General features: G+C 48.4%; 1 protein-coding gene across 3 annotated transcripts; it reads left to right on the top strand.

Annotated features, from left to right (window-relative positions):
• The first annotated feature begins 76 nt into the window (after nucleotides 1-76).
• On the top strand, nucleotides 77-19,946 carry POLR1E (RNA polymerase I subunit E). Of its 3 annotated transcripts, none has more exons than XM_064438256.1 (12): nucleotides 77-371; nucleotides 520-623; nucleotides 5,458-5,534; nucleotides 9,238-9,323; nucleotides 10,039-10,094; nucleotides 10,488-10,632; nucleotides 12,398-12,505; nucleotides 13,007-13,103; nucleotides 13,867-14,000; nucleotides 15,216-15,297; nucleotides 16,934-17,065; nucleotides 19,551-19,946. In XM_064438256.1, the coding sequence occupies exons 1-12, from the start codon at nucleotides 311-313 to the stop codon at nucleotides 19,708-19,710; spliced, it is 1,242 nt and encodes a 413-aa protein (XP_064294326.1). In that variant the 5' UTR covers nucleotides 77-310; the 3' UTR covers nucleotides 19,711-19,946. The 3 variants fall into 3 exon arrangements, with proteins under 3 accessions (XP_064294326.1, XP_064294327.1, XP_064294328.1); XM_064438257.1 differs by having other exon boundaries at nucleotides 525-623; XM_064438258.1 differs by having other exon boundaries at nucleotides 357-376.
• The last annotated feature ends 244 nt before the right edge of the window (nucleotides 19,947-20,190 follow it).

Raw genomic sequence — 20,190 nt, forward strand, 5'->3', positions numbered from 1 at the left:
AACCAATCAGCGGTCTCATTGTTGATAAGCAACGGCGCCCACTTGGCAATAAGCACAGTCGTGATTGGGTGGATTCCACTTCCCTCTGCGTGCGGAGGGCCACCCTCCGCCGGCTCGGCCGGGCTGCCTGCTAGGGTGCTGCGAGGAGGAGTAGGAGTGGTAGCAGGACGGGCCCGGTGGTGGCACTGAGCCGCTTCCCACCGCTGCTACCCCAGGGGCGCCGGGGCCTCGTGTACACCCGCTCGGGGAGGCGGGCGGGGCTGCCGCGGGAGGGGCCTCCCGCCGTCCCCGCCCCTCGCTGCGCCGCGACATGGCCGCCGCCACCTGGTGCTACCGCGGAGACCCCGAGGCAGAGCAGCCGGCCGTGCTGGGTGAGGTGGGGGCCAGGGCGGGCGCCGGGCCGGGGGTGTCGCGGCGGGAGCCGCGGGCGGGGGGCAGCGGGCGGCCACCTCCGCGGGGACGTGGGCGCGGGGCAGGGAACGCCACCCGGGCTCACGGTCTCTCCCCGCCGCCTTGCAGTGCAGTTCTCCAACGGCAGGCTGCAGCGGTCCGACTCCATGCGGTTCACCGTCTACCGAAACAGGGATAGGACCCATCCCCGGAAGAAGCATCGGAGGATTCTGGTAAGGGCCCGCCCGGGGAGCCCGCTCCTGCCGCCGCCTGCAGCCGGCCCTCGGGCCTGCAGCAGCGGCGGGAGCGCCGTGCTGTGCCTGCCCCGACACGGGCCGCGGCGGCGGGTGCAGCTCTGACACCATCCACCCACCCGCATCCGCGCCGTGGCTTGCTGTGTCACGAGAGTGCTCTGCTGCAGCCTGAACAGCCCCAGGGAACTGCGTGTGGGGAGGCTGCGGGGCTCTGGCCTCCTTTAGAGATCAGGGTGGGAGCTACACCCAGACTCGTGCCAAGGAGGCACGAGTAATTCCCACCTCGGTGGCTATGGCTGTCGTCCTGGCAGCTCCTGCACGTAGGAACTAGGAACCTTGGTCAGACACATGGTCCCTGGGGTCCCGTTTTGGGGAGACTGCTGTTCCCCGCCAGGCTCCTGCCTGCTGCTCTGCTCCAGCTGCACTTGTTACCATATAGTGAGCCAGGTTCAGAAAATCTGTATGAAGCTTTGCTTTGTAGCAAATATTTTTAAAGTGGCCCCAGCCTGCATGAGATTTCACAAAGTCTCTGGGATTTCAGAGGAAATTCTGGTTCTTATGTAGGCTGCCACCACAATGGAGGTGGGTGTGATAGTGGGTGGCAGGACAGGGAAGTCCTGCGCAGGGGTGGGTGGCAGGAGAGCCATTCCCTTATCCTGTAGGGTGCTCTGTGCTGGCAAGCCAGGCTTTCTTCCAAGGCCGCCTGCGCTTCTGCAGAGACCTATGAGGGTTTGCTTCTACCCTGGAGAAGTGGGTGTGGGTCCTGCAGCCCTGCCAAGTCTTTGGGCATGATGGTCTCTATGGAACATGGCAGGATCAGACTATGCCCTCTCAGGTTTGCCATTGTAAGCTGACTCTTGAGACAGAAAAGAACCTGAATAATGCAATGTGGCACATCTTGATTAATGATATTAAGTGTGACATGTGAGTCTTAGTAACCTTTCCATCAGAACTGAATATTTGAAAAATATTATCAGGCAAAGGTTGATTTACTGAAGTTGTGTGTACTCATGATTTATTTTAATACCCTAAAAGCAAATAATGTTTGAAAATCAAAAGCTATTACTTAACAACTAGTCAGGTCCATTTGATCACAAAATCTGTTATGTTTACACAGTGAATTCTGTACGCCCACCTGCAGGGCTGTGAGCTTATTGCCATCATGGAGATATGGCTGGGTGGCCTCTGTGACTGGAGTGTGGGAGTAGAAGGATACAGGCTCTTTAGAAAGGACAGACAGGGGAGATGAGGAGGGGGTGTTGCCCTCTTTGTCAGTGACCAGCTGGAGTTCATGGAGGTCGCCTGGGGATGGACGAGGAGCTGACTGAAAGCTTGTGGGTCAGGATTAAAGGGAGGGCAGGGACAGGCAACTTTGTAGTGGGGTCTGCTTCAGGCCACCCAGCTAGATAGACCAAGGCCCTCTGTAGACAAATTGGAGTGGCCTCACCTACACAGCCGTGGTCCTCATGGGGGACCTCACCCCAATACCTGTTGGAGGGACAACACGTCAGGGCATAAGCAATCTAGGAGGTTCCTGGAATGTGCTGATGATAACTTCCTTCTCCAAGTGATAGAGAAGCCAATGAGGAGAGGTGCTATGCTCGACCTTCTTATCATCAACAAGGAGGGGCTGGTGGGGAATGTGAAGCTCAAGGGCAGCCTTGGCTGCAGTGACCATGAAATGGTAGAGTTCAAGATCCTTAGGGCAGTGAGGAGGGTGCACAGCAAGCTCACTGCCTTGGACTTCAGGAGAGCGGACTTTGGCCTCTGCAGGGATCTCTATGGTAGAGTAGCATGGGATAAAACCCTGGAAGGAAGAGAGGCCCAAGAAAGTTGGTTAATATTCAAGGATCGCCTCCTCCAAGCTCAGGAGTGATGCATCCCAACAAAGAGGAAGATAGACACAAACGCCAGGAGGCCTGTATGGATGAACAAGGAGCTCCTGGACAAACTCAAACACAAAAAAATGAAGGTTACAGAGGGTGGAAGCAAGGACAGGTAGCCTGGGAGGAATACAGAGAAATTCTCCAAGCAGCCAGGGATCAGGTTAGGAAAGCTAAAGTCCTGCAGAATTCAGTCTAGCCAGGGACATCAAGGGCAACAAGAAAAGCTTCTGTAGGTACATCGGTGATAAAAAGAAGACTAGGGAAAATGTGGGCCCTGTCTGGAAGGAAATGGGAGATATGGAGAAGGCTGAGGTACTTAATGACTTTTTTGCCTCAGTCTCCACCAGCAAGTGCTCAAGCCATATCACCCAAGTCGCAGAAGGCAAAGGCAGGGACTGGGAGAATGAAAAACTGCCTGCTGTAGAAGACAACCAGCTTCAAGACCATCTAAGGAACCTGAAGGTGCACAAGTTCCTGGGACCTGATGACATGCATTCGCAGGTCCTGAGGCAACTGTTGTAAGAAGTTGCTATGGCACTATCCATTATATTTGAGAAGTTTTGGCAGTCCGGTGAAGTTCCCACTGAGTGGAAAAGTGGAAACATAACCTCCATTTTTAAAAAAGGAAGAAAAGAAGACTGGGGAACTACAGACCAGTCAGTCTCACCTCTGTGCCCAGCCAGATCATGGAGCAGATCCTCCTGGAAACTATGCTAGGACATATGGAAAATAAGGTGATTGGTGTCAGCCAACATAGCTTCACTAGGGACAAATCATGCCTGACAAATTTGGTAGCCTTTTACAACAGGGTTACAGTGTTGGTGGATAAGAGAAGAGCAACTGATGTCATCTACCTGGACTTGCGCAAATCATTTGACGCTGTCCCACACAACATCCTTGTCCCTAAATTGGAGAGACATAGATTTGATGGATGGACTACTCAGTGGATAAGGAATTGACTGGGTGGTTGCACTTAAAGAGTTGCAGTCAATGGCTCGATGTCCAAGTGGAGACCAGTGACAAGTGGTGTTCCTCAGGGGTTGGTATTGGGACCGGCACTGTTCAACATCTTTGTTTGTGACATGGACAGTGGAATTGACTGTAGCCTCAGCAAGCTTGCTGATGACACCAAGCTGTGTGGTGTGGTCAACACACTGGAGAGAAGGGATGCCATGCAGAGGGACCTTGACAGGCTTGAGAGGTGAGCCTGTGTGAACTTCATGAAGCTCAGCAAGGCCAGGTGCAAGGTTGTGCATATGGGTTGGGGCAATCCCAACCACGAACACAGGCTGGGCAGAGAATGGATTGAGAGCAGCCCTGAGGAGAAGGACTTGGCCGTGTTGGTTGATGAGAAACTCAACATGTGCCTTTGCAGCCCAAAAACCCAACTGTATCCTGGGCTGCATCAGAAGAAGTGAAGGAGTGTCACCAGCAGGTTGAGGGAGGTGATCCTCCCCCTCTACTCCACTCTCATGAGATCCCACCTGCAGTGCTGCATTCAGTTCTGGGGCCCCCAGTATAAGAAGGGCATGGACCTGTTGGAGCGAGTCCAGAGGAGGCCGTGAAGATGATCAGAGGGCTGGAGCACCTCTCCTGTGAAGACAGGCTGAGACAGTTGGGATTGTTCAGCCTGGAGAAGGGAAGACTCTGGGGAGATCTCGCAGCAGCCTTCCACTACCTGAAGGGGGCCTACAAGAAGGCTGGAGAGGGACTTTTTACAAGGGCATGTAGTGATAGGACAAGGGGTGATGGCTTTAAATGGAAAGAGTGTAGAAAGATTAGGTATAAGGAAGAAATTGTTCACTATGACGTTAGTGAGGCACTGGAACAGGGTGCCCAGGGAAGCTATGGATGCCCCATCCCTGGAAATGTTGAACTCCAGGTTGGATGGGGCTCTGAGCAACCTTGCCTAACAGAAGGTGTCCCTGCCCATGGCAGGGGGGTTGGAACTAGATGGTCTTTAGGGTCCCTTCCAACCCAAACCGTTCTATGATTTAACAGTTTTTGTGGTGGTTGTTGTTAAATCACAGTATAAGGAGATTTCTATTTATTTCAGTGAAGGGAGAACCAAGCTTAACGTCAGAAGGTGCTTTCTGCTTTCTGTTTTACAGCTGCTTACATGCACGATTCACTCAAGGAATGAATGACTTTTCAACCAAAATCCTCAGGGGAAATGTACTACAGTACAGTAGAGACACAAACATTTCAAAATACATTTAGGTGGTTGAGCCATTCCTGACAGTGCTAGCTCTTTCCTTTAGTCAGCAAACTGCAGTCACTTGGCAGTACTAGAGCTTTAAATGGGTCATTAAAAATTGCATTTTAAACTGAGTTCCCCTTACTCATAGTGGTGGCTCTGCCTGATATCTGCCTTGGGCCCAGGCCGAAATCTGCAAGGTTTGTCCTGGCTGGAAGCTTAGAGAAGTTTTGAGCAGCTATGTTACGGACCCTAAAGCATTGCTAATAGCGTCTTAAATTGACTGGCAAAGAGGCTGGATCTCTCTTTGCTAGTGACTTTGTGGGTAAACCCAGTTTCTTTCACAAACTGTTGCTTCTGGATTAAAGTACAGTAGTCAACACAGCAAGGTGTTTTAACTGTGGTGACACCCAACTTTGCTGCACTGATGTACTCTAAATTATGATTCCCGTTATTTCTTTGCAATGGTTCCTCATCTTATGGCCCAGTGAAAGCTGAGGTAGAATTATGTATCATGGGTAGTTTCAGCTTCAAGAAATGTTGTCTGTCTTTTAAAGATTTTGACCTCATGCAAAATGTACCCAAAATGGGCAAAATGAAGTTCGCCTACACGCATGACTACTGTCCAGTGCCTGGGTATATAGAGCATTGTGGGACCAGGGAAAATAAAGCGAATGCAGAGGAGGTTTTTCAAAACCCTGTGTTCAAGTAAGTTTTCTCTATTTTTCAGGTCTCAGAAACTGAAAGGCTTTCGTATGTGGGCAATAACTTCGGCAGTGGAGCTATGAAGTGTAACTCCCTATGCAGGTATGTGTTGCTGGCAAATGGGGGCAGGAGCATGGAGGTGGAAGCAGAGGAACTGCTCAGATACAAAGCTCCTGGCAGCCTTTCTTAAAGTTGGCTCAGAAGTTCCCACTGAGGCCATGATTTGAATCAAGAGGATTTTGACAGGAGACTCCAGCACCTGACAGCTGATTGTTTGTGCATATTACATCCCTTCGGAAGCTGTGATGTTACATAGAGTGTATTTGAAAAGGTCTTTTGAAGGAAAGGGTGAGGAGATGATTTGATGTATCCAAAACTTAGGAGTAACAGCTTTGTCACTAAGGAACTAAAACTAAGAAATTGCCAAGATCATCTGCTGCTGCCTAGCAAACCCTTGCATCAATAATCACCATTTAACTTCACATAGCAGCAATATGCTGTGGCCCTGAACTAATACACTGTCTGTGCCATGCACTCTAAAAGGAAGCATTGGTGAAACCATCAGCCTTTACGTGTCCTGGTTGAAGAATGTGACCTTTGTAGCACTGGGGCAGATCCTACTGGCCCCCTAAGAAGTATTCTCTATGCGAGATCTTTCTCATTCTCTAACAGAAGAACCAGCAAATGGGTGGAGAGCTAATATGAAATAATCTTGTCTTGTTATACCCAAATGTGTTCTTCTCCTTTGATGCATATTACTGCTCCTACTAGCCTACACAATGCTGACATGCATGTAATGTGCATGTCAGGCTCTTGGTACCAAGTGCTTGGCTCCGTAGATCCACTCCAGTTGCCACACACAGTTTGCTTACACAGCTTGTCTCTTCCCTAGTTGGACTGCACTGACCTGATCATGTCTGACTAGTTAAGGTACAGGTGGGGTGAGGGAGTGAGGAGTAAACTGAGTTATGTAAAACTATTAGGAAGAGGAGGTGCTTTCAGATGTTAGTGCCCTGGTGGTCCTATATTCTGAATAAGACTTGACATTAGCAAGCATTTCTTTAGAGAGAGGGTGGTCAGACACTGGAACAGGCTTCCTCGAGAGGTGGTTGATGCCCCAGGCCTGTCAGTGTTTAAGAGGCATTTGGACAATGCCCTCAATAATTTGCCTTAGCTTTTGGTCAGCCCTGAATTGGTCAGGCAGGCGGACTAGATGATTGTTGTAGGTGCCTTCCAACTGAAATACTCTGTTCTGTTCTCTTCTATAATTCTGTAAAAGGAACAGGTTTCACCTCTGCAAATAATCCATCAAAACATGCTAATACTAATCTTTGTCCTTCCTTCTGAGGAGTGAAACCAGAAGAGCTGGGTCCTGTTCAATATCTTCACTGAATATCTGGATGAGGGGATTTAGTGCAGCCTCAGTGAGTTTGCAGATGACACTAAGCTGGGCAGAAGTGTTGATCTGCTGGAGGGCAGGAAGGCCTCTGTAGAGAGGGACCTGGACAGGCTGCATCTATGGGCTGAGGTCAGTTGTGTGAGGTTTAACAAGGCCAAGGGCCGGGTCCTGCCCTTGGGTCACACCAACCCCATGCAATGCTACAGGCTTGGGGAGGAGTGGCTGGAGAGCTGCCTGGAGGAAAAGGACCTGGGGGTGTTGGTTGACAGGTGGCTGAACATGAGCCAGCAGTGTGGCCAGGTGGCCAAGGAGGCCAACAGCATCCTGGCTTGTATCAGGAATAGTATGGCCAGGAGGAGCAGGGAGGTGACAGTGCCCCTGTCTTGGCACTGGTGAGGCTGCACCTTGGATATTGTGTTCAGTTTTGGGCCCCTCACTACAAGGACATTGAGGTGCTGGAGTGTGTCCAGAGAAGGGCAACGGAGCTGGGGAAGGGTCTGGAGATCAAGTGTGCTGGGGAGCGGCTGAGGGAGCTGGGGGGGTTTAGCCTGGAGAAGAGGAGGCTGAAGGGAGACCTTATCGCTCTCTACAACTACCTGGAAGGAGGTTGTAGCGAGGCACAGGTCAGTCTCTTCTCCCAAGTAACAAGCGATAGGACAAGAGGAAATGGCCTCAAGCTGCACCAGGGGAAGTTTAGGTTGGATATTAGGAAAAACTTCTTCACTGAAAGGGTTGTCAGGCACTGGAACAGGCTGCCCAGGGAGGTGGTTGAGTCTCCCTCCCTGGAGATATTTAAGATGGGTATATGTGGTGCTTGAGGATATGGTTTAGTGGTGGACTTGGCAGTGATAGGTTAGCAGTTGGACTCAATGGTCTTAAGGGTCTTTTCCAACCTTAACGATTCTATGATTCTACGATTCAGATGTGACAGTTTACAGTTTAAGATGCTGTAGCTGAAAAAAGGCACCAAAGAGCTTTTTCTTCTTGAGTTTGAGGAAATAAATGTAGTTTAATGAATATGTATGATACAGGTATCGATGTAGTAGTATTTCTAGGCAGATTTAGCGCTGTTTTCTCTGAACACTTGACATCGCTGATTAAGAGACCGTTTTAGTGGCTTAAGTGGTTCTTGCCTGCACCTCTGGACATCCTGAACTATGGAAGCTAACAAGGCAACCTAACTGCTGATACACATTCAGCTTTAGATGGTAGCTTTGCATTAGGTGTGCGTGTGCCTCAGGATCTCCAGAGATACAGGCAAGAATCAATTAAGTAATTTCATGCTTTCCTTTCAAGTTTTTCCGACCCCATCCTTCTGTCCCTTTCCTCCCACGTCTGCTTCAGCTGCATGCATAAGGATTTTCTCCAGTGAATCCATTCCCAGAGCTCTTGGCAGCTGTCAGCCTAAAACTGTGCACTCACAACTGCTAATGTGGGTATAACAGGGAGCAGAAACCATCTCTGAGCAAACAGTCTAGCTTATTCTGAGTGGAAAGTCAATGCATCTGCCAAACCTCTGTGCTTCCTGGGACAGCAGAAACTGCCCAGAGATGCCTTCTGGCCAGGGCGGTGCTGTGATCCCCCTTGTACTCAGGCAGCTCTTCTGAGAGCAGTTGCATAGGGAGTGTTGCTCCCACTGCAACAAGCAAACAGTTGCCTGATGTGCAAGCAGGTTTTGTCATCAGAAAGTATGTCCTGAGTTTTAGGAAGATGTGGAACAGAGCAGAGCAAGTTCAGGCACCAGTCAGAAGGGATCTCATGGAATGAACTCTTCTGGCTGGGTGAGAAACTGGTGCGGTTGATAACCTGATCAGCTTCAGCCAGTGGTGATGTACAGCCCGTCACTGGTGCATCATGAGCCATGACGAGGAGCAACACAAACCAGTTCAGCTTATGCCTCTGAAATGTGGGATGAAAAGGAATTTACCTGAAGGAAATTATCCTATTTTAGGGACAGCAAAGTCACATTTCTGAGAAGCTCTGAGGACTTAAAGTGACTGGTACTAAGCAGAGAACTGGCCACAGGGAACACAAGTTTTAAAAACACAGGAAACTGCATAGAAGCACCGAGAAACCAAGGTTCCTGATGCATAAAAAAAGGCAAAAGAGAATAGCAGCTAGTACTCTGGCACTGAGACTTTTTCAGTGCATTTTGGAGCTAATTTAGTTGTCTTAAGACTCCTACATTTGCTTAGAGCAGCAAGTCTGTATTCTTTATACATATATAGTGCATTCCTTGGAGGTAACTTCTTTCATTGTGACATTCTGAATGCTTGCAAAACTTGTATTTGCAAGGCAAAAGAATTGGCATGGGATGGGGAATGCACGCGGCTCTGCACCACGTATTTTAAAACATCACTTCCACTGGCCTGTCTCTTGCTAATCACTTGATCCTGTTCTTCCCAGGTATTTTGTTGGTGTATTAAACAAGGACTCTGGGCAAATGGAAGTCTATAATGCTGAAATATACAACATGCAACCCTTCCTGTCAGGTAAGAAGATGCTGTGTTTTACTCCAGAGTCACAGCATGCTGGACCTATGTATGCATTTAGCTCTTGACTGCATGGTTGCTGACAGCAGTGCTTTTTGTCTCCCTGGCTGCTCTTTCTTCCTCATTTCTGTGTTATTCCCTCAGCGTGGAGGAAGGAGGATACATTGCACTCTCCTTCTAAGGCACTGCATGGTGTGAAAAACAGAGAAGGTGAAATTTAGGGTGGAGGTTAAGCAGAGAGCTTTACGGGTGGGAAGGTGGAGTCAGTAACAAAGTTGTCACTCTTCAGAGTAAGTGCAGCCTTTCCTAGGTATGCTCTGCTGAGGGAGGCCTGGAAACTGTCAGGTTGAGGGATCACTGAAAAGCAAAAGAGCTTTTCTTCAGCAGAACTGCTTTTTGTTACTCGGCCCAGGAGGATAACCCAAAGAATACAGTCTTTCAGGATCTTATTTTTCCCCTGTGCAGCAGGACCTGGTATTGCTGCAATCAATGTTATGCTTGTAGGCTTTATAGCAAATATTGGCCTGCTTTTCCTGTTAGGTATAAGGAACTACTGTTATATTCAGTGTGTTCTTTAGTTGACAAAGGCCCGTGGAGGAGACCTGGAAGTGTTGTGCCAAGTCTTTCAATAATGGATTAGACCTAAAGGAATAGTTAATACGTATGCTATCCTAGCTGCTGCAAGCCAAGCACGCTAACTTTTGTTCTTTTATAGATAGCGTAATACCTGATGACACGAAGGATTATCAGAATAAATCCTACAGGGAGAAGGTAAAGTTGAAATCCCATATCGTATTCTACCGTGATTATCCAGCTAACAGTGGCAGGTGATACTTGTCTGAGACTGTGATGTTTGGTTTACTGCAGGGTAAACGTGTATAGGTTCGGCACTCTTTCTGTGCCTTGGGGGTCTATGAGGCGGTGCATTATTAGTGCCTAACTTGGCAGTATTTTCACAGTTATTTCAGACTTGATTACAAGACCTGTTACTTCTGCCCCCTTGCAGATCACTGCTTGTCGTAAGGCTGCATTGCGCCCAGTGAAATGTTTGAAGTTTTCTTAGAGAATGTGAATGTGGAACAAGTGGTGGTTAGTTGAGTTCTCCTTAGATTCAAAGTGTCTTCAGTTTAGCAGTGTGTTTTAATTAACTTCTCTCTTGCACAGATGGATTTGTGCATTGAGGCCTTTGGTACCAGCAAGCAGAAGCGAGCTCTGAACTCCCGGCGAATGAATGCAGTGGGCAATGATATTCTGAATACTGCTGTGACGAAAGCAGCAGCAAACATTATAGATGCAAAGGGAGTAACAGGTAAGAATACTGTCTCAGAGTCTAATGAAGGCATTCAGAAGTGCCTTTTTCTGTCTGTTCCTTGCCATGTATGGCAGGAATAAGAAAGGGGTTTTCTTCGAGTGACCAAGGAAGCAGATGGTCTAATAGGGCACATGTGGAGGAACTCACAGATCTTTTTGGTGGAGGAGGAACTGCTTCCTTCTAATCCTCCTAGGCTTAATGTGGGAGTTGCCTGAATGAGGGAAGGTCCCTGTGGCATCAGTGTCCATTCCTGTGCAGTGTTGGGAGGTCTTCTGGGAGTCCTTGGATATCAGTTTACTGGGATAAAGGCAATACATTCACCTGGTCTGAACTGAGATGCTGAATGTTCATTAAGGTAAACTGTACCCTGGCTTCCCAGTGGCACGTCTATGGAAAGTGGTTCATTCCCTAAACCAGGTTACAGCCCGATCAAATTACATCCCCAGTGCTGTTGTCAGGCAGGCTGATGGACTTAGGCTTCTGCTTGGAGGAGCCTGCTGCAAAGAGGAGTCTGCCCTGGCCTTAGTTATTGTCAGAACTGCAGGGAAAGTTCACTCTCCAAAACATCGCACTGAGGTGATGTTTCAAGGAGGGTTGATAACCATGCTACTGAGTGCTGCCAAGGCTGCCTCTGTTTCATGTTGTCCAGCCTCTGCCACCCCCCTGCGCCCCTGTCCTGATCAAGGAGGAGGTGGAGAAATGACAGAGGAGTCATGGTAGGGCAGCAAGAATGGGCAGGGGCCTTGAGCACACACTGACAAGGAGAGGCAGAGGGAACTAGGCTTGGTTAGTCTGGCTGACAAGAGGCCAGCGAGGACCTAACAGCAGTCCACCACTACCTAAAGGGCAGTCAGAGCCAAAGCTTTCTCAGCAGTGCCAGCAAGGGTCAACAGCACAAGCTGCAGTGGCCCCTGGACCTTGGTAGGTCCACGTGGGAGACTGGGGGAGCCTTGCCTTGAAGGGTGGTACGGTCCTGGAACAGGTCACAGAGAGGTGTGGAGTCACGATCCTTGGTGATTTCCAAGCTTTGGCAGGATAAAGCCAGGGCTGTCCTGATCTAGTGCTGTAGACAGCCCTACTCAGAGCAGCAGGAGGCCTCCAGAGCTCATTTCCACCACCACTTCTGGGGTTCTGAGTTCCATTGGCTATGAATGGGAGAGATGTCTGTTGACTGTAGAATCTGTCAACTCTCATCCCTTGTGTGCCAGGTTGGACACTGACTGTGCTCTCAGAGCTGCTTTGTGCAAAGTGGATGTCCAGTGAAACTCAGGGTGCCAAAACCATATTCTGCCCACGTTGCACACAAGAGGTGCAGCAGGAGCAACCAGTTTGTCTTGGTGCACTTCTTTCCTAGATGTTTCTCTATGCTGGACTGGCTTTTCTGAATTTTAAGGAGCAGAAAGTTCTTGGTAGAAGGGATGACACCAGTCTAAAACCCAGCATGCTGGCACATAGCAGGCATATCAGAAGCTCTTGGCATTTCTGTGCCTACTGGAATGCTTTCTGTACAGTCAGCACCTACATGGGGCAGTAACGAAACAAAATGGGGAAGAGTTGTAGCCTTTTCCTTACTGCTGTCCCAAGTGAGATAAACTGAACTGGAGCTTTAAAAGTCTAAAACTCCAGCTGTGACTAAACCAGTGTTGACCCAAGAACAACCAGTGAGTAGACTTGTGTTTAAAGGGATGATTTGGGTTTGTGGTCATGTCCTCTGTGTTTTTGTTTGCATGGTCTAAATACTCTTTCCTGCTTCCCTCCAAAGCTTTGATCCAGGATGTGGCCCAAGATGATGTACAGAACATCTCCATCTTCCTCCCACCGTGTAATGAAGATGCTGACAAACCAGAAAATGTTTACAAGTTTGAGGACAGTATCTTTTTCTGTGGCAGAGTGGTTTACCACACCTGCAAGCCTTGATGTCAGTGGCCTGGCATGTGGGAGTGACTGCTGACAGGCATGTGAATTTGCTGAGCCTTCTCCAGTCACAAGCCAACAGCTGAGAGCAGGGGCATGCTGTGTTGAGATATTTGGACCTGCAAGTCCCATATCCTGCCTCTTTCCTACAGGGAGCAGGATGCTGTGCCTCCCTGTTGGCAGCAGTTTGACTGGGAATAGTAGTGAGGTCAGCTATGCAGAAGTGACTTGTGGTTGAGCCACAGTCCTTTAGAGACCTTTATTACTGGCCAGCTTCCTAGCTCTGTCGTTAAGTCCTGCCTAGTTATAATTCCATTCCCTCCTTCCCTGCCCCACACCTCCTAAAGCAAGAGTGGATAGAGCTTATTTCACAGAGCTGATATCACAGCTATCCCTTCTGTTCAGACCAGAAGGGAGAACAAAGCCATGCTTGTTCTTTTCTTTAAAACCCTTCCAGTTCTGTCCCCAGCAGAGTATGAAGCATTGCAGGTTCCAGCAGCAGTCTTTGTTAACATGACTTCAGAAGAAATCACCAAGAAAACAGAAGATAAAAGGTAATGCTGCTGCAAACAGCCTTGTAATAGTCGAGGTGGGCTCTGTGAAACTATAGTTTTTTGTGGGGCAGGATGGGTACTGCTGCCAGCTCCACAATACGCAGGCTGATCTTTTCAGTGCAGAGGCAGGACATTTGATCAAAGCGGGCTGAGCAACACGTGCCTTGGGGAATGTGGGGCATAGTTTTACAGGTGAGGAAGTTGTGTGCGCAGCAGCATGGCTGCGCTTTGGTGAACTGATTGCAGAGCAAGAGAGTGGAGAAAACTAAAGTGGGGTCTGAAGGCAGGTGCCTACAAAAGGGACCACAGAGCTGTGCTGAGCGCGGTATGCCTGTGGCTGGGCACTGTCCCAGCCAAGTACTGACTTGCTGTGGTAGTTGCTATGGCTTGGCAAGCCGACGTAGATGTACGCTTAGAGCTGTGAAGCCCTTGTGCTGAGGGGCTGAAATGAGCAGGAAGAGCACAATCCGCACCTCACTCCCTGTACTTCCTGTCTGCCTGTGCTGGAGTGAGGTGTGTCTGTGCCATGTTGAGAGCCTTCAGTTTCTGGAGTGCAGAGACCTTCTTAGGAGCTGCACACTGAAAGGGGCAGGCTTAACATGGTGTGCTCACAAAGCAGCCTGCTGGGCTATCCTTTATTAGGTGTCCAGGAAACTCTGCTCAGACAGCTGAGCATTGAAGTTACAGGTATGTCCTGCCCTCCTGACAACGTAAACTGGTTCTTGGTTCTCTGAGTCTCATCTTTGCCCTCTTTCTCCTTCAGCCATTGCTCCTTTGTTTTAGAGGAGCTGAAGTTCTTGCCTGCTGATGAGAAGAGAAGAGATCACAAAGCCCGATGCCTTTGGTTCCTGGACACCCTTATTAAGTTCAGCTACCTGAAAGTGATCAAGAAGAAGCGTAAGAGAGTTTTTAGCTTCTCTGCTTCTAAGCTACCTGCTGAGACTTAGTTTGTAATTACTGCAGTAGAAAACAGTAAAGCTGCCCAGAATGAGCTGTGATCAAACAGCCAGCTGCAGCTGTTGCTTTCAGTCTGTTTCATGCTGAGGTTAAGGATCTCCGTGTTGTTGAGGGTTGTTGGATCTGCATCTGCTGGGAGATGTATGTCTAATCCTTTTCAGACCCTTCACCTCTGCTGTGCATCAGGATGGCACTATGAGATCCTCTTGGCAGGAGGCAGGGTAGCTTAGATTGGAAATTCTGAGATTCTAATTTATCAATAGTTCTGTACTTATAAACACGTCCTCTATTTTCACACTTTAGTCCTAAGCCAAGAGGCTGGAAACTTACCAGCTCTCTCCTTCATCCAGCCTCCATATTCCAGGTGCAAAGGGCATACAGTACACATTACATAATTTTTATCTCCTTTTGTCCTTTTAAGAATGTTTTCATCATCCTTTGCTTATTAGCTCAATGTGTGGATCGCAGTGATCATACCTCCGTTGTCTTCAGGATCTTTCTTTTAAAATAGCAGGAACTGCTGTTCTCAAAAGCACTGAACAAAATATCTTGAGGTTTTCAAGACTTGCCATATTCCATAGAACTTGTGTATCTGAGTCTCCTTGTCAGCGTTGAAAATGTTATTGCTAGCATTTTCAATGGCAGGGGTGTGATGGAGGAAGAAATGGCAAGCCTGTCTGTAAACACCTTCCTGCATTGCTGGAGACACAGGAGTCACCCTGTAGGACTGAGTCAAGGAGGATGTAGAAATGACTAGTCTTGGTGCTAATAGGACTTTGTTAGTGTGGTTTCAGTTTTAATAGTATTTTGTGACAGGACCATCTATTAAAAGGCAGGAATCTATTAAAAGAAATATATGCATAGGCACATATGCCTGCATTCTAGATTGTGTAGTATTGAAGTGGGAGATCCCATTTGTAAAGAAAACAAAAGCTGTTAAGAGCCTCTCTCTGACCTGGAAAACAAAGGGACGAAGAAATCGAGTGCCCAGGTTTCTTTTAGGTTCTCTGTGTTCCTGGGAAGAGGCAATAAATGTTGTGCTTATTTAATAAATGTTGTTGTTTATTAAAGTGTGCTATTATGAGAGCTGGAGATGGGTAGTACAAGGAAGAGTATGTGTTTCTCATTCCACTGCAACACCCCTTTCTGTCCTAGATCCGATGGGTCCTGAATGCCCACACATTATTAGCAGGAAACTCATGAAGAATTTCACTTCGCTGACCTACAACAATGGCAGGTAAGGAGCTATGTTTGCTTTGATGTTCTTGAGGCAGAGACAGGGCAGAGTTTAGCTTGAAAGGCCATGGACACATTATCAGGAAACCTGCTACCAAAACGGAAGATGGCAGTAGCTTCTTTTGCTTCACACCCCTGGCCCTGCAGAGCACTGGGTTGTGGCTGGTGGTAGCCCATTTTAGACAGTGCAAGTCTAAAATGTGACTGGGAGAGAAGCAGGGTCATGTGTGCAAAAGCAAACCTGCACCTGTGGATTTAGTTGGTGTGACCAAGTGGGGTACGCAGCCATCTGCCTGACCGTTTCTGGGTACAGAATGGCAGAATGGGTGCTTGCTTTGCAGCTGACTCTCGACTGTGCAGCTAAACAGGCAGCTGTCTGCACGTACACTTTCACCGTGAACCAAAGCAGCTGATGAATGCGTTGGTTCTTCCACCATCTCAGAGTGGGTCAGGACAGAGTAGTGCAGTGGCTAAATAATGGTGCTTTTTTTACTCGCATAGTTTAATTAGCGTAACAGGGGTGCTTTTACATGAACCTAGTCCTGACTTGACTTATTTGGATTCTCCAGTGAAACCTACACAGAGAAAACTGCATAAGGATTTGCACTGGTTAATCCGCGCTGGGCTGACACACCATTGCACCCATATGTATGCAGGCCAGAGAGTTCTGCCTAAGCTTTGCCCAGGTATTGCCCTGCCAGCAGTTACAAAGTTTGGTATAGTAAGGTAGGGTCTGGTCCTGCTGTGGAGGTCAGCCAGGAGAAGCCACCAACCCATGGCTGGAGCAGAGACTGGGAAGCTACTGCAAGGTCCTCCTTTCCAGCAGTGCCAGAGCTACTTGTGTTGTGCTGAGTGCTGTCTCACTGCACGGAGGGCCTTGGGCAGCTGTTGAATGCTGCCTTAACCATCCTTAAGAAGGATGTCTCTTACAACTAAGCAGTTATAAATCTAAATTAAATATAAATAAAAAATTTAAACATTTTCAGCAGTCTAGTTGAGTGGAAACACCCCAGTGCAGGCAAGAGTGAGCAGTATCCTCACTCTTGCCACAGTGCCTTCCCCACACTCAGGGAGCCAGCAGCCTCTCTACCTAGAAAGGGCGTAATGCTGATGCTCAGCTACTGCACAGCTGCACTGCTGTTGTTATTCTGACATGAGTAGAGAATTTGAGTCCAAAGCTCAAATAGGCTTTTGTCTGAAGGCTTAAACCAGTGCCAAGCAGTCTAAAGCTTCCAGAGGACTGCCAGCCAATGATCTGCTCTCTGTGGATTGCGTATTTGAGGTGCCATTAGTAGTTACACTGAATGCCCCCAGAACAGCTTCCCTTTGCTTTCCTCTTGTAAGGGACCAGCCTGCCAAAGAGACTGAAGTGCTGTTAGTTGGTGATTTTGTCAAGGCTGCATAGTGATGAACAACGCCAGGGGCCTGAGTTCTGAGCAGAAATGGGCATGTGAGGACAAAGAAGCCTGTTAAGGCCCTGTGATCCGAGGTCGTTGTTAATCTGAGCTGTTTTTTGGCATCTAGGAGAAATTAGTCATGGCTAACTGGGGCTCGAGTTTTGTCTGCACCTTTTGGGGGTTGTGTTTTGGGTTTGCTGACACGCCACATCTCATGTGTTCTCCCTCTTGCCCATGCAGTGTCCAGAATTTAATCTCTGCATCAATGAAGACTAAAATCACAGCATACGTCATTGCATTGGCTCTGCACATTAACAACTTCCAGATAGACCTCACTGTCCTGCAGAATGACATGAAGCTCCAAGAAAGCAAGTGAGTTTTCATGTTTGTTCATACCTGCTGAGATGCGCTGTGATCCTCCTACAAAGAGCCCCCATGGAGAGAGCTGTGGAGCCTCTCTGGTGCCTGGGTAGTACAGCGATACCTGCTAGTGAGTCCCTTTTGTTGTAATTGGACTCTGTCTTTTATGACTGTGTTGAAGCTTTATTTTGAGGCTCTGATGCTCCTAAAGGAGAGTGGTTATAGTTCTCAGACTTTGAAAGGGTGTGTGTTGCAGAGACCCTCAGGTGCACCAAGAGGCTCTTCAGCTATTCTGCAGGGAAGAAAACCGAGGCAGGCAGCAGCAAAATGGGCAGACGGGTCAGATTCCAGGACAAGATGTATGCACTGCCACCCAGCCCTGTTTCTCACCTGACAAATCACGTCACTCTTCACCTTCCTGACCTCTGTGCCGCTTCTTCCTGCAGACCTGCGGTCCCTGCTAGGTACTAGTCTGAGTGTTAGTGCAGGTTTGCAGCTGACTGCAACGGGAAAACTAGAAACAAGTTTTCTTTGGTTTTTTTTTTCTTCACAGGTGCACTGTGAGCATGTAGTTGGTGTTTACATGGAGGAACACCAGGCCACCGAAATTCAGCCACTCTGGGCTAGGCACCGAGGAGATTGTTTTTGTCTCTGAAATACTGATGGACTTGGGGACTTTTCAGCAAAGCATTACGGGGAGGGGTTGTAAGCAGAATGGCTGGCCATAGTATTTGGAATAAAGATTTGCAAAATCGGGGTCAGCGAAGATGAAATAGGTAGAAAACAGCTTGCAGAATAAGCTTCAGGGCAAACAACCCTTGCTGTGTTAGCTTTTGGGGGCAGTTGTTATCTAGATTTTAATTTTCCATGGAAGAATAGGTAGAGCGGTGCAGCTGCTGTTAGATGCAAGACCTGCTTTTCCCAGCAGGTGTCAGCTGGAGCCCACTGCCAGCTCCTCTGGCTCCAGGAGCTGTTCGCACTGTACTGCCACTGGCCTCTGCAGAATAAATCAGAATTGAGCAGTTCTGATCCGCCAGTCCACTGTGCTTGCTGGGAAGACTCCCAGAAAGCAGACATCAGCTCACCAGGCTGCTTCTCAGTGCTGTCTGGGAAGGGATCAGGTGGCCCCGTTAATGACTGTTCAGCCATGCTCATTAGTACCTCTCTCCCACCCTGCCCTGTTGGGTGGGCAATGGTGACACCAAGGACATGTGCTTCCTAACTCAGTCACATTGGTCTTTCTTAACAGGATTGCTTAGTCATGTGGCTGGGTAGGAACTGCAGAAGGACACAAACCCTTTACAGCAACTGAGGAAAACATTGTGGACTATCCTGGGGTTTCTGGCTGAGGGATGTAATTTTAAGGTCTGGTAGCAACTGGAGGTTATCTGAGTCCTTAGTGACTTCTTGGTTTTGCAAGCTCCCTAGTCACCTAATCAGCCTTAATGCAATCACTTCTGATTTTGTCCCCAGTTATGCCCTTTATTCTTTGGTGGGTAGTTGTGGGTTTACCAGCAATATTTGCTGTTCATTTCTATAATTTTTTTTCTTTTTTCTCTCCTGTTTTTTTTTATTTTCCCCTTTTTGGAACTAAGCTTTTTACAGAAGCCACGTTGGTTTTTGCAATTGATGCCCAGGTTTTGTTCTTAACTACTATACTGGAGCTGGGAACCCAAGGCATTGCGTGCTGTTGAGAAAAGCGTGGAGGATGCTGGGACCTGTTGGAAAAACAGAGGAGAGATACATAGCCCTGAGACACCTGATGGGATGATTCTTGCTTGGAGTGGGAGGTTTGACTGAAGAAAATCCTTCCCAGCTGAATCTGTATTTCAAAGATAATAAAGCCAGCTGGGAGGATTCTGGGACTTGTGTGTTCTCAGGACCCCAGCTGAGGCTGGGACACCTGTTTCCCTGCTAATTTCCCTTTGGATGTGTTTTGTTCTCTGTTTGACAAGCCTCCAAGTGTGTTCTGGCTTGTAGGGTGAAGGGCAAGAGGGTGTGTCTCAAAGAAGCCCCTCTTCTTGCAGCTGAGGATGCTGAATTTTAGTGGCTATGGGGAGATGCTCTTGCTGTACTAGGTTCCATTCGTTGTACCATGCATAGGAGATGAGTGTTCTGGGAAGCAGACATTGGCTGCCAGCAGCCGCAATTGAACACAACTAATGCCTGTTCTCTTTGTAGGGAAGTGGAGAGCAGTATTGTTTTTTCCTCAAGTCATCTGGCCGTTCAGTAAGGCGACGTGGGTTTATAATGCTCCCTGAGGTGGCAGTGCACAGCTCAATAGCATCCTAGCCTCCCTAGGAAGGCTCTACCTTGTAGTCTTTGAATACTTCCAGCTTCTGTCTCCATGGTGTCCTTGAGATGCAGAGAACACATCCTGCTCACTGGTGCCTCCTGGCTTCTCCCCTAAGGCAAAAGGCTGTTGATCTTTTCTGCAGCATTATGATACAGGAGACCTGTGACCCTGCTGACACAGTATTTCTCTGATGTTTTCCAGGATGATGGACATCGCAAAGGCCATGCGGTTGAAGGTCTCCAAGGCAAAGGGGCTGCCGGGACTTGAGGATGACCAGAACCACAAGCTGGGCACACTCTCTCTTCCCTTGCCTGTGCAGAAGGCACCAGGGAACCAACGGAAGCGCAAGAAGATGGCATAAAATGTCGGGGATGTCTGAGCAGGGGCGGAACAGTTCCTTTCTCAACTGCTGTTCTGCACACAGAGCATCATGGGGATGCTTTTGTCTGTTGGATTTGGCTGTCCAGCATCAGCACATGACCCTGATGAAGCCCTGTCTCAAGGCTGGACTGGAACAGATGTTCACCTCATTAAACTCCTTCTTTTTTCTATTTATGTAGAAAAAGTGATAATAAAACACCTGTCTTTTTTCCTGTCTGTATGAGGGGAAAAGGATGTAGGTTGTGCTGGAGCAAGAGAGCGTGGTTTGAAACTGCAGGTCCTCCAGTGACTACTGGCTGACTGGTTCTGGCAGTGACCTGTCAGTTCATGGCCCGTTTTACCCCTTTTTCACACATGCAGAGTAAAAAGCATAGAAAGAGACAGACTAAGCAAAGCATTATTTACACAGAAGTGGGTCTATGTATGTTTGTTTCTCTAGAGTTTCAGTGTAATTCTGTGT

Source organism: Phalacrocorax carbo, chromosome Z (genome assembly GCF_963921805.1).
Source record: "Phalacrocorax carbo chromosome Z, bPhaCar2.1, whole genome shotgun sequence".
NCBI lineage: Eukaryota > Metazoa > Chordata > Aves > Suliformes > Phalacrocoracidae > Phalacrocorax > Phalacrocorax carbo.

Coding starts and splice junctions, on each gene's coding strand:
- POLR1E (XM_064438256.1), top strand. CDS start 311: ATGGCCGCCGCCACCTGGTGCTACCGCGGAGACCCCGAGGCAGAGCAG. Junction 10,633..12,397: donor AGATGCAAAGGGAGTAACAG/GTAAGAATACTG, acceptor TTCCCTCCAAAG/CTTTGATCCAGGATGTGGCC. Junction 17,066..19,550: donor ATGAAGCTCCAAGAAAGCAA/GTGAGTTTTCAT, acceptor GATGTTTTCCAG/GATGATGGACATCGCAAAGG.